At 42.6% G+C, this 26,594-nt stretch overlaps 2 protein-coding genes across 4 annotated transcripts in view; both read right to left on the bottom strand.

The window, feature by feature from the left end:
• Positions 1-21,176, bottom strand: TVP23C (trans-golgi network vesicle protein 23 homolog C). Its single transcript, XM_087825836.1, has 7 exons — positions 21,023-21,176; positions 18,045-18,127; positions 16,809-16,953; positions 12,150-12,239; positions 10,934-11,065; positions 2,479-2,607; positions 1-1,191 (listed from the first exon to the last, which is right to left on the bottom strand). The coding sequence occupies exons 1-7, from the start codon at positions 21,032-21,034 to the stop codon at positions 1,165-1,167; spliced, it is 618 nt and encodes a 205-aa protein (XP_087681962.1). The 5' UTR covers positions 21,035-21,176; the 3' UTR covers positions 1-1,164.
• A 3,704-nt stretch (positions 21,177-24,880) lies between these two features.
• Positions 24,881-26,594, bottom strand: part of FBXW10B (F-box and WD repeat domain containing 10B) — a 39,059-nt gene continuing 37,345 nt past the window's right edge. For all 3 annotated transcript variants that reach the window (XM_087826505.1, XM_087826506.1, XM_087826507.1), the window contains exon 14: positions 24,881-25,701. In XM_087826505.1, coding sequence (XP_087682631.1) covers positions 24,881-25,701 — 821 coding nt within the window. The remainder of the gene's footprint in view (positions 25,702-26,594) is intronic.

Here is a 26,594-nt window from a genome sequence, read left to right as displayed (position 1 = left end):
TGCTTTGTAAACAGTAGAGTTTTATACAAATATAAAGTTATGCACCTTCAAAGCTATCACTCCAATAAAGACACTTATTCAATTAAACAAAACAGCTTTTAAAAAGTTTTAACAATGTATAAATAATTGACAAAATAATCTGTTGATTAAGACTCCACCAAGTTTACAGTATACCTACAAGAGAATTTACAGATGTCTGTAACAGTCTTTAGACTGCTATACATATTGCTTTTTAAGAAATACCATTAACACAAATGCACGATTTACAATATCCCCACTATAGCAAGAAAAAAATAGATTCATAAAATAAAATGTCTTTTAGGCATTTATTATGCCAAGTACTTAAATGATTATTCTTACTATGACATAAGAATAATACTCTTTTCGTGGTAAAAGATTTCATTAGGCCAAGGAGCACTGAAGCTCTTCAGGAGGTTCCAAAGTAAACTCCGGCTATCCTTTCCAAAAAATAAACAGAACAGCAGCAATCGATAAGTATCCCTTACACATAAACTACAAAAATTCATTTATATTAATTGGACCTAAAATACATGACTTGTTACAATAAAAATAAACAAAATTTTAGGAACTAGCTCATGCCACTGAGCCAGATTTGGTTTTTATCTGCCTGTGAATGCCTACGATAAGAAGTTTCATCATTAAGTATATATTAAGTCATAAAATTAACAATTATTTCTAACATACATAAGCCAAAGTGCTCACTCTTACCATGGAAGCAAAACTTTCTTCTGAAAATAATCTACAGAAATATATAAACACATAGATTTGGAGATGAGATTAAGAACATCCTTCTACGTTCTATGGACCAGAATGCAAAGGTCTTTATTACATGTGTACACGAACATAAACATCTTCATCAAGCTGCGATACAAGGATATTACACGACCGTGCATACATATATGTACACCACGAACCACATTCTGACAGTGTTTCTAGCAACACCATATTTTCAAGACCCAAATGCTAGAAACAAAATAAAAACTTAATTTGAAAACTACTTTTCCTTTTTTTTAAAGTAAATTTTAAGTGGAAAAACAAATACAACACTCCTCTCTGCAGCATGTACTGAGCTCTAAAAGGTTCGGTCAAGAATCTCTTCAGCTGTTCCCCAGTGTAACAGCACACATGGGCTTCTCTCCCTCTTCAGGAAGCCTGATCATCTCCAGTGTTCTGCAAAAGAGTAAGAACTCCTTAATAAAAAGCATCGACTTCAAAGCACTAGGAAAGCATTCCGTATTTGTAAGCGGAGCCAGCTACTACATTAACTTCCATTCAATGGCCCACTTATGTTAAAAATTAATACATGCTGGAGAAGCAAATCAAGGGACCCACGCAATGCCCAGCAAGTCAGTGTGATCTTGGCAGGGCACCGCCAGGAGCAGTGTGAGTCCACGAATCCTATCCACGTTATCTCCAGCTCAACGTCCATCCCCACTTCAGAAACACTGGAAATCCTGAGGGGAACCTCCTAAGCGCACACCTGACGATTACCGTAGGTGGGTCACAGCATAGGTATACGGGTACCGAGCAAAAACGCTCAGGAGGAGATTCATGTCCCTGCAAAAATATTAATTTCCTCTACTTCTTATCCTTCATGCAAGAAGAACTGTACAGGAGAATGAAAAGAACAATGAATTTCAAGAGAGGAGGCGGGCTCAAGCCCTAGTTTTGTTCCTCTTATTAGCTGTGTATTCTTGAGTAGTAACAATCTCTCAGGGCTTTAGTTATCTAAATGCAATCCTTGGACCAGCAGCATCAGCACCCTCTGGGAACTTCTCAGGCATGCAAATGATGAGGCCCACCCAGAGCAACCGAATGAGGAACTGGCGGTGGGACTGCCACTGTGTTTCAGCCCCCCAGGTGATGCAGATGCAGGCTCAATTTTGAGAACCACTGTCCAGGACACTACTACTGTCCTTGAACCTACTGCATGAAACAAGGACCTAATCTCCCAAGAGATTTAACAATCTACCATTACTACTTATCCCACTGAAAATCCTGATCTAAATATTCATACTGGGGAATTGTACTAAAACCGGTATGTTCTTAAAAAACCTGAGTCCTTTACAACAATCTTTAATTACAGTCTTATTTTGTTTCTACTCGTTCCTACAATATAAACCCTAAAACCTTACAATCATTCTTCAAAAGTGTCAGAGCCACCAGAATTAATGGAAAGCAACTGAACTTTTAAAAATAAGGTATTACCAATGATAGTTTATCTCTCTGATTTTAAAATAATTTCAGGACACTAACAATACATTTCTGGTATGTCCTAAAAGTCTCCAAAAAGTAATTAAAATAACTTTATCATCATCATCATCATCTCATACCTAAATCAATATATGCCTTAAAAACTTTAAGTATTTCATAAAAATTGAACTCTAAGAGAGTTAGAAATCACTGTGTTAGTCACTGACCACATCCAATTGTTCCTCACAGCCAGGAAACACTTACTTGTCTTAAAAACTGCTTTCCCAGATAAGACGTGGCCATGCTGGTCAAGTTCTTTCTGCTGCCCACTTTGCACCTGATGTAGCCATACAGGTTGGCACCTTGCAGCACCACACCCATGGTAACCACCGCCTGGGAAAGAGAAAAAAGGCAACGACTGCTGGCCTAATGCTGACTGACCTTTCTCTGTGCCACTAAGCGAGACAGGCAGAGTCCCGGGAGGAGAAGGAAAAGGGAGTGCCACAGAGGGGGCTGTGCCCATAAGACGGCGGCACCTGCCAGAGCAGACCCACCCAACATATGCTGCATCACCTGCCTAACAAATATTTATTAAATACACATGCTACACATGAAGTGGGGGCAACATTCCCTATTTTCCATGGGTCTGTGTGTAAAGATGTAAAAAAATTAAATGAGACCCAGAAGAGGCCCAAACGTTAATTACTCCTTTAATACTCCTTTAAGAATTACAGAAGAATGGTCAAGAAATAGATCAAGTTCAATAGACTGAGAGCACGCAGAGGTGAATCCTGTTCTATGCTATGTGCACCTCAACTGGCTTCCAGGAAAGCAAACAGAGCCTCAAGGCACAGTCAACAAGTGCGTCTCCGTGACAAAGGGCTGGGTGGAGCGCTAGGAGGAAATGCACTTTGGCAGTGTTTTCTTCCTTGTGCCTCATCAGGGATCCCACAGGTGACCCCACTAAGATCATTAAGGAGTGAGAATTAGAAACTCAAGCCTACTCTTAAATATTAAGAAAACAAAATTAATTAGGACAACATAAGGGGATCACACGGTTAAATATTCTAGAATGGTTTGGCAAGGTTTTCCTGTAAAGGGCCAGACAATAAACATTTCAGGCTCTGTGGGCCATATGGTCTCTGCGGCAACTACTCAACTCTGCCATTCTAGTTCCAAAGCAGCCAGACAATATATAAACCAACAGGCAAGGCTGTGTTCCAATAAAAATGTGCAAAAACAGGTGTTGGACTGAATCTGGCCTGCAGGCCATAGTTTTTCAAGAACCTGTTCTTGAAAAAACAACTCACAACTCATCTGCTACAGAAAGGATTACCTGGGAAATGTTCACATCTTTAAAAAGCAAGACAGCTAAACAGAACATCTTTTTCCAACCCACACTTACTCGCCTTACAAGCTGATTTTAAGCAAGTGAGAGGGTTTAAATGTTTTAAGGAATAGGTTCAAATACCTGGTAAAGGAAGTAGAGCTGTACTTTCTGTTTTTAATTTATGTTTTGCAGGAATAAACACTTAGAACTATATAAGGTTGCTAGTTACCTAAATGAACATAAAAACTGTTTTTATTTAAATAAATTTCCTTCAACTTCCAACATTTCTCAAACGGGGCCCTGCAAGGTAAGCCTCAGTCACACTAAGCATGGCACTGCGAAGGCATCCATGTTACCCAAGGGCAACAAGTTTTAAAATGTATTTATAAGTTAAAACAAGCAAACTTCTGGTTTACAATGGTGTAGTAAAGCCAGATATCAAGATCTCCCTCCCTCTAAGACAGAAAGAGAAGGGATTTTTTTTTAAGGCAAATAAGCAGGTACCAATAAACATTAAAAATGGGCTGGTTGTCAAAAAAGAGCCAGCTTGGTGTCGCTCTATGTGGCTCCAAACGCTCCAAAAAAACTCTAAGAAAAATTTCACTAGTAATCACCACCCCTTAACAACTTAGAGAGGCATAAGGCCAGAGGATTTAGAGAATCCTAAGAGAAAATGCAGAAACAGACATTGTAAGGACAGGAAGAAGGCCTCTCTTTTTCTTTGCTGTGGCCTTTCACGGTTTATGAGAAGCACCTGGTAATTAAACCCTAAGATTGTTGGCTTCTCTGTTCAAACTGCAGACAAGATAAACTACTCTCAGGGCTACATTCCTGCACCCCCCTCCTCCTGCTGTTTTTACAGCTCGGGGATAATTCGCACCATGGAGTCTCTAGTTAGGAGAAAGTTCCCTTCCCTCCTCCCCTTCAAACAAGCCTTCTTTGAAAGCCTTCATAAGTTTTGCTCTGAGCATGTTTTACAGGCCTGGGAAAATACTGATAAGACACCTCCCTAGGACATCTGCCGGACTCTGCCAGACTGTCTCCTAGAAAACAAACTTTTCCAGTACCTGCTCAACTTCAAGACAACCTAAACTCCTCCCTTCCTTGTAGCCTAGCAACAGCCCCTGCTTAAAAGAGCAGGCCACCTTTTGTTTCTTGCCCTTGTATAGATTAGCAGTACACCACTCTTTCCCTTCTGAGGAAAGTATAGTAAACTCCTGCATCTATCTCTTCTCTCAGTTGTGAATTCTTTTACAGGGCATGTCACACCGGCCAAAACCTAACAGATATGAGAGTAGAAGCCCCTTCCAACCAACAGAGGCAGGAAAATCCCAGCAGCCTGCCCTGGCAATGCCTCCCTGGGGGGAGGAGGGAAGGAAGAAGGATCACCAATCAGCAAGCAAATGACCTGAAGAGCACAGAAGGTGGGAAAACACTCATGAAAAGCCTGGATGATACCACCTTCCCACCCTGTGGTCTTAACATAGGAGCACAAACAACCTTCTACATAACCTTCACCAGCTCTGTTTTGGGGAAGTGGAAACACTGCTGTAGAAAGGTTGGGCTGACTCTCCTAGAATAGAACACACACCCACCAAGAAACAAGAACTCCACTACATCTAACGGGCAAAGCCGGAGCAAGCCAGCCAAGGCAGCCAGAGGCCTGGCTACGTTCTCCTCACACCTGCGCCTCAGGCCACTAAAGTCCAGCTCACAGCAGAGCCCCAGTATCTCAGACAACAGAGGGAGGCAGTCAAAGGGAATTCACCCACACTAAAGCAGCATAAGGTCTGGACAAGGCTGCCACTGTAAGGAGCAAAATGAAAAGGGGCAAGGCACCTATTCAAAACTATGCCAAAATAAAATTTAAAATAAGGAACACTATGCAAAAGATAAGTGAAGAATCTATTCTGAAAGAAATATAGTCCACCAAAATAAAAAGCATTCCTGGGAATACTTCACCCTTTGGAAGAACCTAAAGATAAGAATTCAAAGAGAATGAAGGTAAGATAACACAACAGAAGGAGATGAAAGTGAAGCTGGCAGAGCTAAGGAAGCAGAGAAAAGCCTTTGCTGACCACCCAATCCAAAGTAACCCCCGTTCTCTCCCCTGCACTCCCCATTCTCACCTGTATCACTACTTTCTGATACCCTGCTCTCTATGTGCTGTATGTCCACATCATGCTCCACTGGAACATAAGCTCTATCGGAGTGGTTATCTTGGTCATCCCACACCTAACAAATATCCCCCGTACCTAGAACAGGTCTGGCATGTGGCAGACTCTGAACAAATAGAAGAAAACTGAGAGATCAAAGCAATTAAAGATGGTACATGAGAACAGATAAACAATCTAACAGTGATAACTAATACCTCAGAATTAGAGAAACCAAAAAACAGAACATAAATCTAAAGACTTTAACAGAAGACAATTTTCCTGATTCAAAGCAAAGCCTGCCCCTACATACTGGAGGGACACACAGTTTCCAGAAAAATCAATATAGAAAGATAAACACAAAGACATTCTGGTTATATTTTAACACTTCAAGAATAATTTTTAAATTTTGTCCAGGGAGAAGAATGACTCACTCACTTCTGTGGAGGTTATGTAAGCTAGGCCTCAGATTTCTCTGCAAAATTCAATATATAAGAAAGTAATGAAGTAATGTCTCCTAAATGATGAGAGAAAGAAGCTGGGACCCAAAAATATTATCCTAGCCAAGTCATCATTCAAGAATAAAGTCAAAAGGCTCATATTCTCAAACATGACAGAGCCAAAGAAAACACCTACAAGTTTTTTTTTTAAAAATCACCCCCAACAGAGAAAGGTTAAAAGGATCACGAACAAGATGGTGGCATAGATAACCTCTGTACCCGCCACCTCCCAAAACCACGTCAAAATTGCAACTAAAATACAGAACCACAATCACTCAGAACCTCCTGAAATCTGGCTGAACAGAAGCCCTACAACCAGAGAACTGAAGAAGCACCAAGACTGGTAGGAGGGGCGCAGATGTGGGCGGATCCAAGCTTAATCCCTGGAGACGAGGCCGCGGGCCCACCCCCGGTGCCTCGGTTTAAGCCCAGGAAGGACATCTCAGAGATGGAGGTTTCCCGGAGGAGTGAGGGGTCCCAGCCCCACAACACGCCCAGGGCTCCAGGGCCGGGAAGAGATGTCCCCACAACTCTGGGCTGTGAAAGCAGCAGGGACTGTCACTGAGAGTCAGGGAGGCTGCGGGAGCCCCAGCAGCTCCTCTTAAAAGGCCCCACATGGACTCACTCAGACACGCCCCTTCTGAGCCCCAGCACTGCGCAGCAGCTGGAAAGAAACCTGGGACATTTGGGGAGGAACTAACCTGCCTGGAATTGGGGCGAGAGGTGGAGGGGTGGCTTTCTCCCAGGCAGAAGAGCAGGCAGAGGCCATTGCTCCTTTGACAAGTCCTCCCCGCACAGAGCCAGCAGGCAGGCACCATATTTGAATCGCCAACACCTGACTCACACCTTTGGCCCCTCCCTGCCTGCAAGCTCATCCAGGCCATTTCCACTGGCTTTTCTATGCAAGTAACCTCTCAAGCCTCATACTTAGGACTTTCCTAAAATCTCTCAAACAAGCAGCAGTGGGCCCCATACGGCTGGATAAATGGCCCCAGGCCTGGCACTACCGGCAGCCTGATTGGCTCATAGCTTGGCCTCTCCTGGACACCTCCAAGCCCAGCACAAGTAGCAGCCAACTACGGTTTGCTGTGTAGCTCATGCTGGGTGGCCCTGGGCAAGGCACAGGCAGAGGCTGACTTTGCACCTCCCGGGAGGCCCCAGAGACAATGCACCTAGTGGTCAGACTCGACCACACTGGATTACAACCCTACCACATCCACGAGTGACACACTCAAGGGGCACACTTGGTGAAGTCAATCCTGCTCCATAGGGGTGTCTCCAGCACAGCAGCTCTTTGGCTGTAGTTGCAGCTGGTCCTTAGCCGATTGGCCTGGGGGTCAATCCCTCCCAGTGACGCCAACAGCAACCAAGGCTCAACTACAACAGGACAGTGCACACAGCCCACACAGGCGAGCACCTAGAAGGACCAGCTCAGGCGACTGGGGAGGCTGAGCCACTGGACCCTACAGGACACCTACTACACAAAGCCACTCTACAAATTCCAGAAGACATAGCAGCACTACCTAATACATAGAAACAAACACCTGGAAGCAGCCAAAATGTGGAGGCAAAGAAACATGTCACAAAGGAAAGAACAGAAGAAATCTCCAGAAAAGGAACTAAATGAAATAGAACCAAGCAAGCGACTAGATACAGAGTTCAGAATTATGGTTATAAGGATGCTCAAGGATCTTAATAAGACTATTAAAAAACAAGTGAGACCATCAATGACATAATAAAGTACCAATTTGAAATGAAGGCTACACTAACTAAAATGAAGAATAATTTACAGGGAATCAACAGTAGAGGATGCTGAGAATCAAATCAGCAATTTGGAATATGAGGAAACAAAAAACACCCAACTAGAAGAGCAAAAAGAAAAAAGAATCCAGAAATATGAAAATAGTATAAGGAGCCTCTGGAACAAGCTCAAGAGGCCCAACATTCGTATTACTGGGACGCCAGAAGGAGAAGAAAGAGAGCAAGAAATTGAAAACCTCTTTGAAAAATTACAGAAAACTTCCCCTACCTGGGGAAAGAAATACACTTGCAAGTCCAGGAAGCACAGAGAATCCCAAACAAGAGGAACCCAAAGAGGTCCACACCAAGACACACCATAATTAAAATGCCAAAGGTTAAAGACAAAGAGAGAATCTTAAAAGCAGCAAGAGAAAAGCAGTTAGTTACCTACAAGGGAGCACCCATACGACTATGAGCTGATTTTTCAATAGACACTTTGCAAGCCAGAAGGGACTGGCATGAAATGTTCAAAGTGATGAAAAACAAGAACCTATGACCAAGATTACTCTACCCAGCAAAGCTATCATTCAGAATTGAAGGTCAGATAAAGAGCTTCTCAGCCAAGGAAAAGCTAAAGGAGTTCATCACCACCAGACCAGTATTACATGAAATGTTGAAGGGTCTTCTTTAAGCAGCAGCTAATAAACAAAAGAATCTGACAGACTAAATAGATCCAGAGAAACTGACACACGCAACAGACAATCATATTTCAGAGGGAACAGGGAAGGGGGGGTGGAGGGTGGGAAGAGATTAACCAGAGAAGTTATATGCATATATGCATAACCCATGGACACAGACAATAACAGGGTGAAGGCTTCGGGAGGGTGTTGGAGCGAGGTGGAGGGGGTCAATTGGGGAGATAAAAATGGGACACCTGTAATACTTTCAACAATAAAGATAAATATAAATAAATAAAATAAAATCACCCAACAATGAAATTTAGCCAATCATCCAGGAGGTAAAAGGAAAAGTTGCAATAAAAAGACTGAATCAATGTATTTTAAAATACTGAAGATCAAAGAATAAACCAGTCAGAAATACTGTTCAAAAGGTAACTGTTATAAACCTTGACAACAACAAAAATACTGGAAAAAACAAAACTTAGGTGATAGAAAGGAAGAAACAAAGGAGGGAGTTAACAGTATATTATTTCCTTTCCTTTCTAAACAAAGTCTGTAAGTCAATAAACAGGTTTAATGTATTGCTTAAAATAACTAAAGTAAGGCTATGTAGTAAAGTTTTGGGGAAGTCAAATGTTATACACATATTTCCAACTGCGTGGGGGTCAGCACCCCTAACTCGTATTGTTCAAGGGCCAACTGTATAATCAACAAAAACCCAGAGGTGGAAGTAGAGAGCAAAGGTGAGAGAAACCATGAGTGTTAACTCTACCATCTCCATAGAAGAAAATCAACAGATATTAAATACATTTCCTAATTCATGAAAGAAGGTATAATACAAACATGTAATAAATACTAGAAAAACTAGAAGTAGACAATAAACCCTCCAAATTGAAAAAGGGAAAGTATTTATATATATGTACTCACAAAGAAAAAGAGAGCCTATATAGCAAAACAGGAATAAGAAAACATAAAAAAATAGGGTCAAAAAACATAATTAAGGCCAAATTATACTGGTATCAATAGTTAAGTGAGACAAACTTAACCATTAAAAGAACAAGACTCACAGTTTGGGTCAAATAACAGATTATATTTTAGAAAGATGGTAGCAACAGTATCTCCTATTCCACATGCTCTTCTAGAACCTTCTTTAACCCCCACATCGAGGTGTGAAGCCCAATTCCCATTCCTTTGAATAAGGATAGGTAGCAAAGTGATGCTGTGACTTCTGAGACTAGGTTGTTATTATAGGCTGAATGGTGTCCCCCCAAAGTTCATATGTTGAAGTCCTAACGGAATATGAAGTACCCCCAAATATGATTATATTTAAAGACAGGGTCTCTAAAGAGGTAATTAAAATAAAATGAAGTCACTAGGGTGGGCCCTAATCCAATATGACTGATGTCCTTATAAGCAGAGGAAAACAGGACACAGGCATGTACAGAGGGAAGACACAGAGAGACGATGACCACCTACAAGCCAAGGAATGAGGCCTCAAAGAAACCAACCCTACCAACACCTTGATCTGAGACTTCCAGGCTCGAGTTGTAAGAAAATAAATTTTTGTTGTTTAAGCCACCCAGTCTGTGGTATTCTGTCATGGCAGTCCAAGCAAACTCATACAGTTGTAAAAGGTAACTCAGATTGTAAGCTGAAACACTCTTAATTGGAGCTTTTGACCCTCCAAGTAAGCAGTCTAATTGCCATGGGGCCATCAGGCTATGAGGAAGCCCAAGCATGTATTCAGACCACGTGGGAGGCCGTGGACCTCATGAAGAGGAGATGCCACTTCAGCTCCCAGCCACCCCAGCACCCATGCAGTTGTCTGACCGCAACTATGTAAGGCTCCAAGCCAGAATTTCCACACAAGCCCTTCCCAAGCTCATGAACCAGAGAAACAGAGATATCATGCAATGACTGCTGATGTTTAAGCCACTACATTTTGGCAAGGTTTACTATATAAGCGATAGCCAGAACAGGTTAGCAACCAATATTTTCAAAAGACCACTCTGTTAGTTCCAAACTAAACTAAACATGTTTTTCTGGAGATTACTAAACATCCTCATCCAACAAGATAATAATGTGATAAATACAGTAATCTCTGTACCAGGTGAGTTAAATCAAAATTCTGCTAGGTACCTGGAGAACGGTGAAATGGGGTCTTTAATAGGACTCTGCTCATCAACTTGGGAAATACGTGATCAAGCTGCCTATTCAAGACAGGTCCCTGATGTTAACAAAGATGGCTGCTTACTATGATTATCCATCAAACATCTTAATGGACTGATTATTCAATAGTTACACACTGATACTCACCAACCACTTCAGCCTGAAGGAGAAGAGAGCGCTGAAGGCAAATATCACCCAAAGCACTGGACAGGCAATAAGTCCTAACCAAAAGATTCTTGATTCAGCCTCTGAAACAGTTTTATTATCTTGAGGGGATGCCTATACAAAAACATGAATTTAATAGCCTATGTTTTATGACATTTATCAGAAAGAAATTTAACAATTTTTTATGAAAAACACCTTATCCTCAAATTCAAATAAATTAATACACACAACCCAAGTCCTAAGTTAAAACCACCCACATCCATCACTCATCCCCCAAAAATACTTAGTAGACCTACCACTAGTACAATTCTTGTTTTAAATCAAGAATTTTGCATTTTCAGGGCATAGTAGACAGTTTAAGGATGATCTCTGATAGGCTTCTATTCAATTCTTCTTGCATTTATACTGTTTATTCATAAGGAAGCTATAAATGATACCTTCTCAGGTGAGAATCAAGGGAGTCAAGGCTACAGTCATCCTAAAAGGTCAAGTCAATGTCCAGAGAAAAAAAAGGAATTGAGGGATTCTGGACAATGACCACGATATCTCAACAAACCCCCGAAATTTAGACGGGTGAGTTGTTTATAAGGCAGATTTTATAATAAAAAGGAATATGGGCTCACTGAGCAATATGCTACTTTCTGAGAAATATCTGTCAAGCCCTTTCAAGCAGAAGGCAAGCAGTTTCATCGGTACGTAGCTAAGACTGTTGTCCTCTGCCTCCCAAACTGATTTCCACTCTAGAGAAGCAGGCCAGCCAAAACAGACCAGGGCCCTTGCAGGTCCCACTTAAACAGACTGCACTGATCAATTCAGATTTTCTAGCCAACTGCAATCCTCCTCTTTCTTTTTCCTGCTCATAAGTGGAAAAGGACCTGAGAACAAGGATAGACAAGCTATCTAAAGCAGTAACCCAGGCCAGGCAACATAAGGAAAGAGACCGGTTGTCAGCATCCCCCAACATGCAGCTTAGCACACTGTATGAACTCTGACCCAACCCCTTCAGGATTCTTTCCCGTGCACACTGTTTCCGGTCTGAAATAGCCAGAAAAATATAATTAGTTTTAGAAGGCCATCTAGTTTAGCGTTGATATGCCAAATGATTTGGATAGTACTTTCATCTTGAATACTTCATCCATAAATACTCAAATGTCATCTACATATAATCTACACAAAAATGGGGGAGGGAGGAGTTTACCTTCCTGGACTCAAACACCCAATGGCTTTTTCCATCTTCATCAATATGATTCCACCAACGCAGGCCAACCATTAGTCTACCTGTGACATTCTGGTAAAGATTAATATACACACATTTTAAAAACATTATTTAAAGATCTACTATAAGGTCATATATATATTTTTTTAATATATCTTTATTGATTTCAGAGAGAGGAAGGGAGAGATAGAAATATCAATGATGAGAGAGTCATTGATCAGCTGCCTCCTGCACACACCCCTGCTGGGGATCGAGCCTACAACCCAGGCATGTGCCCTGACCAGGAATCAAACTGCGATCTCCTAGATCCTAGGTCAATGCTCAACCACTGAGCCACACCTGGCCAGGCCATAAGGTCATATCTTAGTGTAACATTTCACAAACAAAACAGCATCAGCTTTACCTCTATTAATATTCAGTTAAAGACCCTTACATACCAGGCCTGGACAAAAGATTAAACGAAATGGCAACTGCAGGACCAGCAAGAATGGAGGTTACAGGGTAAGCATGTACATAAACATCACCTCTCCTTTTCCCTCATGAATTCTTGTCCTTTCTCCAGTTCCCTAATGTGTTCCTAAACTCCTTGCTCTTTAGCTACTGAGACCTATTTTTCCTATATATCCTGACTGTAGCTACATATAGTTTGAAACTGTTATCTCTAAAAATGGACTGAATGTTTATGTCCATCCCACAAAAACTTGTATGTTGAAACTCTACCCCTACCAGGTGATATTAGAAAGTGATTACGATTAGATGAGGTCAGTAGGGTGGAGCCCTCATAAACTGGATTACTGCCCTTAAAGGAATCAAAAGAGATCTTTTGACCTCTGTCTGCTCTCCACCAAGTGAGGATACAAGGAGAGGTCAGCAATCTAGAACCCAGAAGAGGGCCCTCATCAGAAGCCAACGTTGACACCCTGACCTTAGATCTCCAGCCTCCAAACCTTGGGACATAAATTCCTGTAGTTTATATAGTATTATGTTACAGCAGCCCAAATTGACTAAGGCAATGGTTACAGGTACTGGACTTCACTCAGTACCTCAAATGTACCAAGTTCTTTTCCTCTTATTAGCATAACAAATTATTTTGATAGCTTTCCTAATGCTTATTTATTCAACAAATATTTATTGAGCATGTAATAAAATGATAACAGATACCTTTCCTGTCCTCATGGAGCTTCAAGTGTCATGGAGAAGAAAGGCAGCCAACCAGTGCACATATGTACCATTACCAAACATGGTGAGTACAGTGAGGGAAAAGAGAAGTGTGGTAAATAGGGAAATGTGATCTAGTCAGGAATTATAAAATGCCTCTCCGAGGAATCAACATTTGGAATGAAATTTAAAGGGTGAGTAGGAATCAGTAATACAGAAGATTTTTAATTAGCGGTGCCGACTAATAGATTCAGGGGTTCTGTGAACCTGGATGGGGGAAAATTATGTCTTTATTTTCACTAACTTCTGGCTAAAATTATCTTTAAATTATGAATGCAGATAATTAACCATGGTAGAATCAATTTATTTTTTTGTCACAATAAAAACCACAGATATTTTTCATACTGTACTATACTTGTTGTAGGTATCACAAAATAATTAGACCTTTCAAAGTAATTAGACCTGCTTCTAGATCTTGCTATTTAATGCACAAATAAAGTACATATGACAAAATCAGGAATTTGCCTTTTTAATGTTTTCATTACATTTCAATATAACTGATTTATTTAATCTTAATATATTTCTGTTATGTATTTAAAAATACTATTCATAGCTTCATGAGACTGTCAAAGGAACCTGTGACACAAAAATGATTAGGAATTCCTCTGTTAAGGTTGTGTGCAAATGAGAACATCCCAGGTAGAAAGGCAGACAGTTTTGTTTTTTTCCTAAGTCATGATATTTAGCAGGTTGGCTCTTTTCAAAATTCCAGTTTCAACAACCATTTTTTTTATTAATTTCTAGTTTTGCTGCACTAAGCTAGAAAATGTAGCTGCTTTGAGCAATTGATTTGGATTTTCTTTGTAGTGATATTTGATTAATTTTTGCAAATGTTGCACAGGAACTGAACTCTTGTTATTAAATTATCCCTGTATACAAAGAGTTCCAAATACTACTACTAAACTCACCTTGTTATTTCATTCAAATCCTTTCAACTTTATTTAGCTTTTGTTGCTTTGCTCGGTCAGACAGTGGCTTGTTAGACCCCATCACAACAATGCTCCCTCCATCTTCCCCTAGGGTTTCTAAGGTTTTCCCTAGATGTAGTTTGATATAATGCCGTTCTACAAATGAACCCGACTGTGATTCACAAATGACTCTCACCCCGGCTGCTGTCTCCCCCTGTTCTGTCTAGCAGCACTAAATGCCAAGTTGCTTTTTGCTTGAACTGCTCTAATGTTATCTTTGCTCTTTATTCTTTTTCTAATGTCACGATTTTAGTTGGAACTTTTTGGTTGGCCTTTTGATTTTGGGCCCAATCTTTGAATTCTTATCTTTAAAAAGAGTTTAATCAAATTACACTTACTGTACCTGGCTGAGCGTGGCTCAGCAGTTGAGCATCGACCTAGGATCCAGGCGATCGCGGCTCGATTCCCAGTCAGGGCACCTGCCTGAGTTGTGGGCTCGATCCCCAGTGGGGGGCGTGCAGGAGGCAGCCAATCAATGACTCTCATCACTGATGTTTCTCTCTCTCCCTCCCTTAACCTTCCTCTCTCTGAAATCAATAAAGATATTTAAAGATATATATATATATTACATTTACTGTAATTTGCTACTACTTCCATCACTTTGTAGTACGCCTAGTGATATTTAAGCTTCCTTGACATGTACTTTCTTTCCTTTCCTTGCTTTATAAATTGTTTTAGTTGCTCTTATTTTCTCCAATGTTGTGAAAGATACAGGACTTATTTTAAATTTTACCAATAGTTACCATTAAAAATTTTAAACCATTATTTAACCTCTTTTAATCCATCAGAGTAAGGAATAAAACAGAAACACCACATAGGCTATAACATTTAAATATTAAAATATTTTTAAATAATTTTATCTTGTTATTTATCCCTTTCGTTGTTTTAATGATTAGATCTCTTTTGATGACTATATTGAGATTTAGAATAGTTATGACACATCTCTGTTTTAATTAGGTTTGGAACCCTGCCTACTCCCCTCCCCAAGTTCATTCAATAATTTTCCCATCTTGACTTTTTAATTGTGCTTCACATAGCAATTGCTTGGATATTTGTAAGTAAGTAATTTTACCACAGATAAAGGGTGACATTTTTTAAGCTCTCATTTAAAAAAACAAAAACAAAAAAACCCCCAGCTTATCAGAAAATATACTTTTTGGCCACATTTTTAAAACCCTAAATCCAGAAGGATTTATTTATAAGAATTTGGAAATTACCAGGAAGAACTGACTAAAGGCCGTGTTCTATCTGGCTAAACAGAAATTACATGAACAACAAAAAGAAACATTCCTCAAAACAAAATTGTGACCAAGATACGGAAAACACTTTAGAGCATAAAGCAACAAAAGAAATTCAAAGAAAATCAAGCCAAAGAAGACTGTACAAAAGAAAAGCTTAAAGAAAACAGACTTCCATAATCTTCATTCTCAGCATTTGTGGCCTATGGAAACTGTCCACCACCAAGCCAACCACTTCTGATATCTGTCAGAATCAAAACATCTAAAAGTGGCTGTGTTGGTGGCTGTGAACAGGCTTGTCACAACTTACTGGTCTTTGAATCAATATACATGTCTCTGAAATTCCAAAATCAGTTTTTGATTTTTCCCCCCTTTGATTTCCACCCCCTCCCCACTATTTTACTATGAAAATTTCCAAGCATACAGAAGAGTCTAGTTTTACAGTGAATGCCTATATATCTACCACCTAGGGTCTACAGTTAATGTTTGAAAAGTTACTTTATCACATGTCCATCTATCTATGTACCACCTATCTTTCTATCCATCCATCTCTCTACTCATCGTTGCCTGTGAGTTTGAAACCATTTCTTACTCTCCTTTCAATCCCCTACAACAGGGTTTCTCAACTTTAGCACTACTGACATTTTGGGCTATTTCTTTGTTGTGGGGAGCTGTCCAATCTGTGCATCTTAAGATGTTTAGCAGCATCCCCAGCCTCTACCTACTAGATGCAAATAGCACTCTTCCCTCACCTCAGCTGTGATAACCAAAAATGTCTTCAGACATTGACATATGTGCCCTGGGGGAAAACACTGGCCCTGGTTGAGAACTACTGCCCTAGAGCCTTCACAAACAGTGGGTACGCCTTAAATATTTGTGAACAAACTATGCTGGGGTCTTATCTAGACAGCTGGAGGAGACCCTGGAGCAAAACCAGTGAAATGGACTAGAAGCACTATGTAGGGTCTAAAGCTGCCAGTCACATTTATTTGTTTAATTTTAAAGCTAATGTGGGCTGACATAAGGCAGACAAGTGACTAGTGTAATAACCTGCATGTGATCTTTATACGCCTGGCACTTTAACCCAGATGAGGCCTAAGGTAACAAAAAGATAAATTAATGCCAACCCAAAATGCTAAGTTTCATTTTGTTACTGTTTATACACCATTCAATCTCATCATAGTAAATGTTTTCAAGATAAAAACAATCAAACCTACCTTGACTGCCCAAAAGTCACATGACAACAACAAGATAATTGTCACCATACAGGCAATAAAGCTGCTGCTGAACAATTCACAGAGAAGATAGACTACAATTGCACTGACTCGAAAGAATAAATGGAAAAATGATGCCACTGGATGTCTGAAAACCAAAACATAACAAAAGAAATGCAATTACATTTTAGACAGGTGCTGCAGATGTAGATGAAAATGCTTCAGCCACAGCATAACCATGCGGTTTGGGCAAAATAAAAGAGGTGAACTGAGGAAGAAGCAAACCGCCTACATCTCTTCCTAAGTCCCATTATTTGACTATGCCCTGTTGTCACAGCAAATACACTATGTAAACATGACTTTAACACCTCATTGAATGTAAACTTTCTCAAGATTGAATCCTATTTTCGTAAGTCCAAAAATCTTGACAAAAGAATTTCTAGGCCCTCAGAAATCACTTCAGACATTAAGACAAAGTAACTATCAGGAAGAGTTGTTTTTTTAACAGCTTTATTGAGATATAATTAATAATACCATACAATTCACCTATTTAAAGTATATAATTCAATGGTTTTTTAAATATATTCATAGATTGTACAACCACCACCACAATCAATTTTAGAACTTTTTCATTACCCCAAAGGAAACCTTTACCCATTGGCAGTCACCCCCATTTACCCCAACCCCATCCCTTCTCCAGCCCTAGGCAACCATTAATGTAACTTTGTCTCTACAGATTTGCCTATTCTGAACATTTCACATAAATGAAATTGTACAATATGTGATCTTTTGTGCCTGGAGGCTATCAGTATGTTTTCAAGGTTTAGGGAGAATTTGATTTCATTAAGTGAATTTCTTTAGAGAGAACTAAATTTGGAATTGAAATGTTTGGTTTGGTATTTTCATGTTAGTTTATACAAAAGATGCAATTCTGAAATTTGCACAATAAATCAAAATGTCAAAATGCATCTACAGAAAGGATTTAAAGAAAACACACTAGTGTTCATAGAATTGGATTTGCAGATCTGAAAACTCAATGTTGAGTAAAATTCCATATGCCAGTTATTCCCAAAGAAAATCTGAAATATCATTTCTGTCTCAGACTAAAGATCACGCTAATGACATACAATATTCACAAGTACATCACAACTACTCTGCCTTGAATCCCATCAGATGGCACCAGTCTAAAGGCAGAACAGCAGTGGACACAAACACAACTCTTAAAAGTTATCCTCATACCTGATTTTGGATTTTTTGGGTCGATTAGCTGTTTCCTCTTCTGCATCAAACAGTGCAACATCTTCACTGTCATCATTACTGTCCTAATAAGAAAATTAAATATCCATGAAGCAAAATGAATTCCGTATGTGCATGCCGACTACATGCAAGGCAGCATGCTAGTCAAAATGGAAGACAAGATTAAGACATGGTCAAAGCCATCTGGATTTACAACCTAGGAAAAGGGCATGTGCAGTTCCTTCACCCCCATCCCGGTCATCTGGCAAAACCCCCACGTTGTAATCCAAGTATCTGCTGTCTCCATCCCAACCCAAGCTGTAGAGCTCTATGAGAAAACCACCAGGGTACAGACGATGCCCCTGCAAAGTCAGAGCTGCTGAGGCTACTGGGAGAAACTCGGTACTTCTGGATTCTTCACAGAATCATCTGACTTGCATTCTCATTTCCCTGACCCCTTCCCACAACTCTTCCTCTTATTATCCAAAGCAAAACCAACGATTTGTGCTCAGAACCACTTCTTTTCCTGCCTCCTCCAGGACTTGTTTCATCTATTTTCCCTTCTTTACACTTTCCTGTATCTTCAAAGCTTTCTATTGGATCTTTCTAATCAGCATATAAACTTCTCTGAGTGTCCTTTATAGAAGGAAAAAGATTTTTTAAAAATCCTGATCCTGAATCTTTCCTGTCTTCTACTTTCCAAGGTGTTCCTTCCTTTCATAACTAGGCTTCGAAGAGCGGTGCACATTTCAACTCACTGCAATGCACCTTCAGCCTCAACCACAATCAATCTGCTCTTTATACCTTTACCAGTTCCAGCCACTCAGAGGCCTCCCTGCTTCTATTTCTAGTGGCATGCTCAGCTCTACTCCAGCCTCTCATTATCTGAGTAATCCTCCTAACATGGAAATCATACCAGGTCACTCCCCTGCCCACATTTTTTTATTGTGCCACACATGTATGGGATAAAACTAAACTCCTTCACACATATCTCATGATCTCACCCCCCTTACTCACCTTCTGACACTCCCACTGGACACTACAGCAATAGTTTACTACATGTTCTGAAAACACTGTCTCTCCCCTCCTTCTGCCTCTCATGTGTTCTCTACCCAGAAAGCTCTTCCCTTCCCCATTCCCTACAGAGTTCACCAGCAGGCAAACAACAAATCATCTTTCAAATTTCAGCTCAAATACTGAATTAGTGGAGAAACTTTCCCTGAAATCCCCAGGCATACCATTTCCCCTGTTCCCACAGCACTTGAACAAATCTCCATTTGAACAATTATCTCAGGATATTCTTACTGCAAGTGTACTCCTACCTCCACCCAGACTCTATGCTACTGGAGGGCAAGGTCTGTCACTGCACTGTAGTAAGTCCCAGTGTCTAGGAGAACACCAGGCGAGGCAATACAGTATTTGTTGAAGCATGAGTCAACACAAAGGAGCCAGTCACCTGTAATGGCAGACTGATCAGTGTCCGGAAAAATATAAGTGCAAATGGGAGCAGAGGAAAGAGGCTCTGGAGAGGCTTCCTGAAGGAGAGTTTGTCAGCCGGGCCTTGACAGAACAAGTAGGTCACCTGCTCATTCTAGCCCCTTGACTGGGTATATGTTCAAAGGCTCAGAAGTGAAAACACATCAAGTATGCACAGGGAATGGACAAGGAGCCCACAGAGTATGTAAAAGGTGGGAAAAGTGAAGTAGGAACTAAAGCTAGTAAGGTAAAATGGATTCAGATCTATGAGACCAGTTCTCAGCCTTGGCTACAGGCTGGAATTACCTGGGGCACTTTAAAAAACAAAACAAAACAAAAAAACTGATACCTGGGTCCCACCCTCCCACCCCGCGGTTCAGATATAATTGGTCTGGGCATCTGGATTTTTCAAAGTTCTCAAGATGGTAAAAATGTGCAGCCAAGAGTGAGATCTGCTTACTGTATGATGCTATGGAATGAAAAGCTGAGGCCTTCAGCTCTTGATCCAAATAGTCCAATCTCCACAAGCAGCCGAGGCGGCCTTTTACATTAGGTGATATTGTTCCCCTACTTAAAACCCACAGCGCTGCGGCTGAAAGACATTCCTGCCCTGACATACCACTATCTGGCCGCTGCTCACCTTTAAGACCCAGTCTCGGGCCATCCCCCTCCATTAACTGTGGTGGGACCAATAATGCCTCCTTTTTACTCCACCCAAGAAGTCTAAATTCTAATCCCCGGATTGTGTGAATATGTAAATTCACTTGGAAAAATAATTTGGCAGAGGTGATTAAAGGTCTTGAGATGAGATCATCCAGGTGGCCCCAATGATGCAACTACAACGGTCCTTGTAAGAAACCCCGGAGGGTGAGCGCCCGAGGTGATGAGACAATGAAAGTAGCGATCACAAGACGAAAACCGGAAAGTGGCCGCCGGGTTTCTGACAGGACGTCAGCGACCTCGAGAGCAGCAGTTCCGTACGGCAGGGCCGACAGCGCCTGGGCCAGAGAAACCCCTCCGGTAAGAAAAAACACTATGAGAACCTAAGTGAGAGGGCACTTTACTGTGAATTGTTTTTAATACGAAGGGGTTACTAAATTATCCATACTAAACCCTGGCTGTAAACCTGTGGCCTGTGATGAAATCCGTTCGCCACCATCAATTCGAGTTCAGTTCGGATCGCCGCGCGCCCCTAAGGGTCGGGCTACGCGCCGCACGCGCCTGCGTCCCCGCGCAGCCGAGCAAGACACCGCAGCTCCGCACACCGCGTCTGCGGGCGGCCCCGGAGCGACGCGGCGCCCGCGCGGTCCCCGGTGCGCTTTTCCCACCGGGACCTGTCCCGGCCCGCGGCACCGCGTCCCCCTCCGCCCGAGGCCCCGACAGCGGCCCGCGGCTCCCCGCTCCTCCTGGGACCGGCAGCAGGCCGGGACGCCCCACTCGCGCCGCACCACCTTCCAGGCCGAGCCCCAGGAACGCCGCCCTCGGCCCGCGCCGCAGCCCCTCACCTGCTGCAACATGGCGGCCCTGCGCCAGCCCCACTTCCGGGAGCCGCGTCAGCGCCGCAGCCGCCGGGCGGGGACTGGAACTGGTACGACCGGGTCACCGAGGCCTGCCGGAGCCAAAGTACAAGCCCCAGCCCGTTCCCGCTTCCGCTTCTGAGCGCCTCCCGGGAGAAGCAAATGCGGGGGCGGGGCGAGCGTGTGGGCGGGGCTCCCAGGAACAGAGCAAGAAAGTGGGCGGGGCGGCCCAGGGCGGGACGAGCTGGGGGCGGGGCGAGCGCTTGGTCCGGGCACTGTGCCGTGGGTAGCGCGGTGGGGACTGGGGCGGGGCGGGGCGAGAAGGTGGGCGGGGAAGGTGGGCGAGGAGGTGGGCGGGGCGAGGAGGTGGGCGGGGCGACCGGGGAGAAGGTTGCGCGGACTGGGGCGAGCGCCCATCTGGGCCTCGCGAAAACCCGGCGGAGGGAGGGTCCTCGTGCCGCGGGTGGCTTCGAAGAGGGTGAAAGCTTCGCGTTCTGTCGCGTGGAGATGTTGCTACCTGAGAGCTGTCATTCCCACTAGCATCGATGTCCCGAAGGCGGGGATGGGGGGAGGGCTTTATTATTTAATAGCTGCATTTTGTTTGAACGGTTTACTCAACATGTTTTCCGGTACAGTATCATATTTGTACCTTATATTTTAGAAGCAGTTGAAAGAAATCGATGCACTCCTGCAGAGGGGTAAAACGTTGTTAAGAAGAGCAAAGCAGGAGGCCTCGAGTCAACCATGGAGGGTATTGTGGGAGGAAAACAGACGCCGGGCAAGAGCAAGGACGAGGCTGAGAGCTGGGCCCTGGACTTGGAGCTTCTGGGCTTGACCTGCCCCCGCCCCCGCCCCTCCTCTTACCAATTACCTAACCTTCCCGCACATCTTTCTTCGGTTGTAAGGTGGGGATGATAATGGTATGGTACAGGATAAGTCCCTAGTAAACAGAAGGTGGTATTCTTATTACTGTTTTAGGGTTAGCTGCTAATGGTGTGAAGGGCCTGAAATTCAGGGACTGGAAGTCATCTTCGACACTGATTATCCGGATGGCCTATGGGTCAAACTGCTGTTGAAGGCTCCTGGAATAATGTGTATTAGCACGTTTCCTTGATTGAGAGGACTCATTCTATTAAAATCACCATTTTTACATGGCTGTTTGCAAATGCTACTTTAAACCTAATAATGAAAAAAAATTTTTTTCCAATTTGGCCAACAATTGATTTTCTGCACTTGAAAGTGAAGAGTGGAGGCTGTGAACAGGCTACCTGTGCACCTGAACAGCTGATGCCATGTTTCGGTGACCCATCCAAAGTGTAGGTTGGGGGAGGTTGGGATTTCTGTTGTTTTTGTTTTGCATTCTATTTGAATTCATTACCATCTGTGTAGGAAAACCAGTTCATCTCCTGTGTGGGAAGAAAGACAATTCCCTACTGTGTCTCTCCTGTGCACCTCTTTACTACTCATGTAAAACACTTCATTTCTGGTCACCAAACGTATTGAGGTTTCTCCACACCAAGCAATTCTCTGCAACACCAGCTGGGTGTCCTGCAATTTAATTAAATTCTGACACTATCTACGTGGAGATAGCATCAGATCACTGAGGTTAAGGGCTCAGTCCTACAAGCTTCTCTCTCTCTCTCTCTCTCTCTCTCTCTCTCTCTCTCTCTCTCTCTCTCTCTCTCTCACACACACACACACACACACACACACACACACACATTCAGAAGCCAGTCACAAGCCCAGGTATCACCTGTGCTTCTGACCAACCAGCTGTAGATTGGAGGTTCCCATGACCCCCTCCTCAGGTTCAATTAACTTGCAAGAGCAGCCGAGAGAACTCAGAGAAACACTTACTTACATTTACCAGTTTATTAAAGGACATAATAAAGGATTCGAATGAACAGCAAGATGAAGACATATATAGGGCAAGGTCTGGAAGGGCCCCCAGCTCAGGAGCTTCTGTGGAATTGGGGGGTCACCCTCTGGTATATGGACGTGTTCACCAACCTGGAAGCTCTCCAAACCCCCTACTATTGGGATTTTTCTGGAGCTTCCTCATGCAGGCGTGTTCAATTGTTAACTCCATCTCCAGTCGTCTTCCTCTCTAAAGAATGGGGAGGTGGGCTGAAAATTCCAAGCTTCTAGTCATGGCTTGGTTTTTCTGGTGACAAGGCCCCATCCAAGAGCCCACCCAGTCACCTCATTAGAACAAAAGATACTCCTACTGCTCCTATCACTTAGGAATTAAGAGGGTTTCAGGAGCTCTGTGCCAGGGAGGGTGTCAAAGACAAATATTAGACCAAAGATATTCCTAGTGTTCTTATCACTTAGGAAATTACAAGGATTTCAGGAGCTCTGTGCCAGGAACCAGTTGCCGAGGCCAATATATATTTTCTATTATCTCACAGCATTCTTTGGCCATGCTGAGCCACTGAGTAGGAGCTATCCCATTTGGATGGGGCTTGAGCTCTCCATAGTCCTTGTGGTATGCTGCACTCTTCTAAATTACCTACCAGGTCCCTGATATTGTTATCAGTGGGGAGATCTCCATATCTCCATCTGCTGCTAGTGGGAGTGGGCTTCTTGTGATATCCTGAGAAAAGGAATTTTCTGAGACTTGCACATGAGGATGAGATATTGTAGAAAGCTTTATTTTTGCAGAATTAAACCCTTGAGTTTCCAAGGTCCCGCCAAGGAAGAAGTGTAGCTTCAGCAGAGCTAGAGTCAGAGCCAGTGTCCAGAGTTTTAGCTCCAAAATGAAGCAGTGTCCAGTCCAGCATTAAGCTAGATTAGTTTGTGTTCCCAGTTGTAGTCCATCAGTCCATTGCATGTGGGGTCTACAGGGCCACACGTCTGTGAAGGAAACACAGGTGAATGCAAGGAAGCAGGAACAGGAGAACCCCACCAGCCAAGAGAAAGAGAGCTCCTTTGTCTCGGGGATTATGTATTCCCAAATTTTCTCAGGCTTGCATTGGCCTCGCCTCTTCTAGCCAGTGATTTCTGTTTCCAGGTTAGACAGATGGCAGGCACCTTCCCTACGTCATCCCAACTTCACTGCGCATGTGTCCATCCTTCCCTCTGTCCAGTCCCTTCCCCCAGTGGGCTGGTGGTTCCCTGGGGAGTGTGAAATTTCAGCTTCCTGAAGGTCCCCAAATAGCCATGTTTATAATGTCTGGCCTCTCTTTTGCTCCTTTCCTATTACAAATAACTAGTTAATTACAATGATATCAACACCATCCTCAGAAGGTACAAGTAGAAACCTCAACACATACGATATTCGTGACCCCCCCCCCCCTTTGTAGAAAGGGTAAATATGCTTCATTCTCTTTCATAGGAGTTAGCCCTAATGAGGAGAACACCACACAGCGTTCCCAAATGCAATAGGTCAACCCCACTGAGGACTTCTCCTTTTAGATTCTTCACTGAACTCCCTGAGCTTCATCAGGCTTCGGTGCAAAAACACCAAGGAACTCCAATGCATTATTCTGATACAACCTCATCAGTTCGTTTGCCATTAAAATGATAGCACTAAATTGATAGTGATGAGTGGTATTTCATTTCCAATGAGCACTTCCCCAACCCTCCCCTCCCCCATGAAATCGGGCTTCCACAGTCTCAGTGAGTGGTTTTCAGTGGGACCACAAATACCAATCTCTCCCAGCCTCCCTCTGTTTCCTTCTTTTGATAATGTCATTTCTTTGGCTTATAGGAAGATAAACAGGAGTCCCCATGTCAATTGCCAGGGAACAGTAAACAACAACAACAACAAACCCAAGAAGCCAAACACCAACATCCACTTGGTTTCCTTTTTATTGCAGGACATTGTAATTTCCCAAGGCTGGTTCAGATAAATACGTTTGGACCAAGCTCAGGGGCTGCTGTTTTCCCTTGCTTCATGAAATTATCTATGGGCAGGCCTTTGATCTTCCTGATCCAGGCAGCTTTGCTGGCCTTTTCTGGGTTGATCACTCCAGCGGGCTTTCGGGCCTGGTACTCTTTCATCTTGGCCTCCTCGTACTCCTTCTCCTCCCGCACAGTCAGCAGCATGAATTCAGTGTTCACTCTAAAGGAATCGAGGGCCGTGCAGCAGCGAGGCCACTCTTTCTTGAAAGACGGGGTTGCCATGCCTGCCGGGGGAGCCAGCATGCGGTTTGGCTTAATGACCTGCATGCTGGTTAAGGGGCTGAAGCTTCGCACTGTCCTGTCAAGTGAACCAGCTGCTCCGTCTTCACCCTTCAAGGTGCCGGAGACCCTGGGGCGAATGAGCATGGGCTGGGGTATGGTGGACTGGACTCGGGGACTGTGCAAAGAGTTCTTCAAGTTGGGCTGCAGTTTCTGGACTTCAAGGAAAATATTGGTTTGTTTCACATCCATGGGTGGGTTGCTGACTCTCAACCTATCAACTGCATGTTGTAATGATTTTCCTTTGAAACTAAGGACCTTCCTTGGGTGTGAAATTAAAGGTCCCCAGGTGTCAGTGACTTGGGTCTGGGGCCTACGGGGATAGGCAAAGTCGCCTGAGTTATGGGCTTGCTGCAGGGCATTAACGGTCAGGAGGAACCGGTCTGGGGACATAGAGATTTGCCAGGAGTTTTTCTTTGAATGACTGGTCAGGTCTCCAAGAGTTTGCAGCTGTCCTTTTTTTGGTACTTTCTCTGTATCATCTGTTTTTGTGGGGGGTTTTTTTAAAAAAAAAAAAGGAAACAAATCAGTGTCACATGAAAAATATTAAGTACTTATACATGAAAATTAAATCCATTCTAACTGCTATGCAAACTGACATCTTTCTTGCCCAATAGACATGCCATCATGTGGGCAAAAATCCTCTATGGTACCAGAAATTATGACATATTCAATACAAGCCTTTAACAGATATGCTAGTATTTGTGTGTGTGTATCAACCTCTAAATATGCATATTTTGGAGGCAGCATGTAATCCCAAAGCTCCACACCTGTTTTGAAACATCACACCTCATTTATAATTCACACAGAATAGGCCTTATAAATTCATAGTAACATCCCTCTGTTTTTAAAGAAAAATTGAATGATGAAATTTGATTTCCATCTTATTAATCAAATTTGACTCCAAATGATCTTTGGACATTTTTTAAAATCAAAACTGCCTTCAAAAAAAATGTCACCCCTGGGAAATGCTAAATATCACAGCATGACCAAAAGGCAGTTCCAGAACAGGAGTTCCCAAAATGTTTTACGCAATAGCAGTGGGGCCAAAAGCTGCTGACAAGGACCAGTGATTCATTCTGTCACACTACATTATGGTCAAGACCACCAAGATGTCTAAGACCTTGAGTGAACAAGGATGTCTTCACAAGTGAGCAAATCTATTATATCAGTGCTATTATATTTCATTTTGGCCTTTCAATCCCTATAACACCTCCCAGATACAGTGAAAGTATTATTCCCATTTTACAAAAGAAATAACTTGAGTCCTGAAAAATAGAAGTCCTTTGTCTAGTCTGACCCAGTAAGTAAAAGCCTGTACCCCAAACTATACCAATCTAAAGCTAGCAAATAAAATGCAACCATGTGTTAAGCA

The sequence above is a fragment of the Miniopterus natalensis genome, chromosome 17, assembly GCF_054644295.1.
Source record: "Miniopterus natalensis isolate mMinNat1 chromosome 17, mMinNat1.hap1, whole genome shotgun sequence".
NCBI lineage: Eukaryota > Metazoa > Chordata > Mammalia > Chiroptera > Miniopteridae > Miniopterus > Miniopterus natalensis.
Note: the sequence above shows the minus strand (reverse complement) of the source record. Positions and strands in the feature narration are given on the sequence as shown.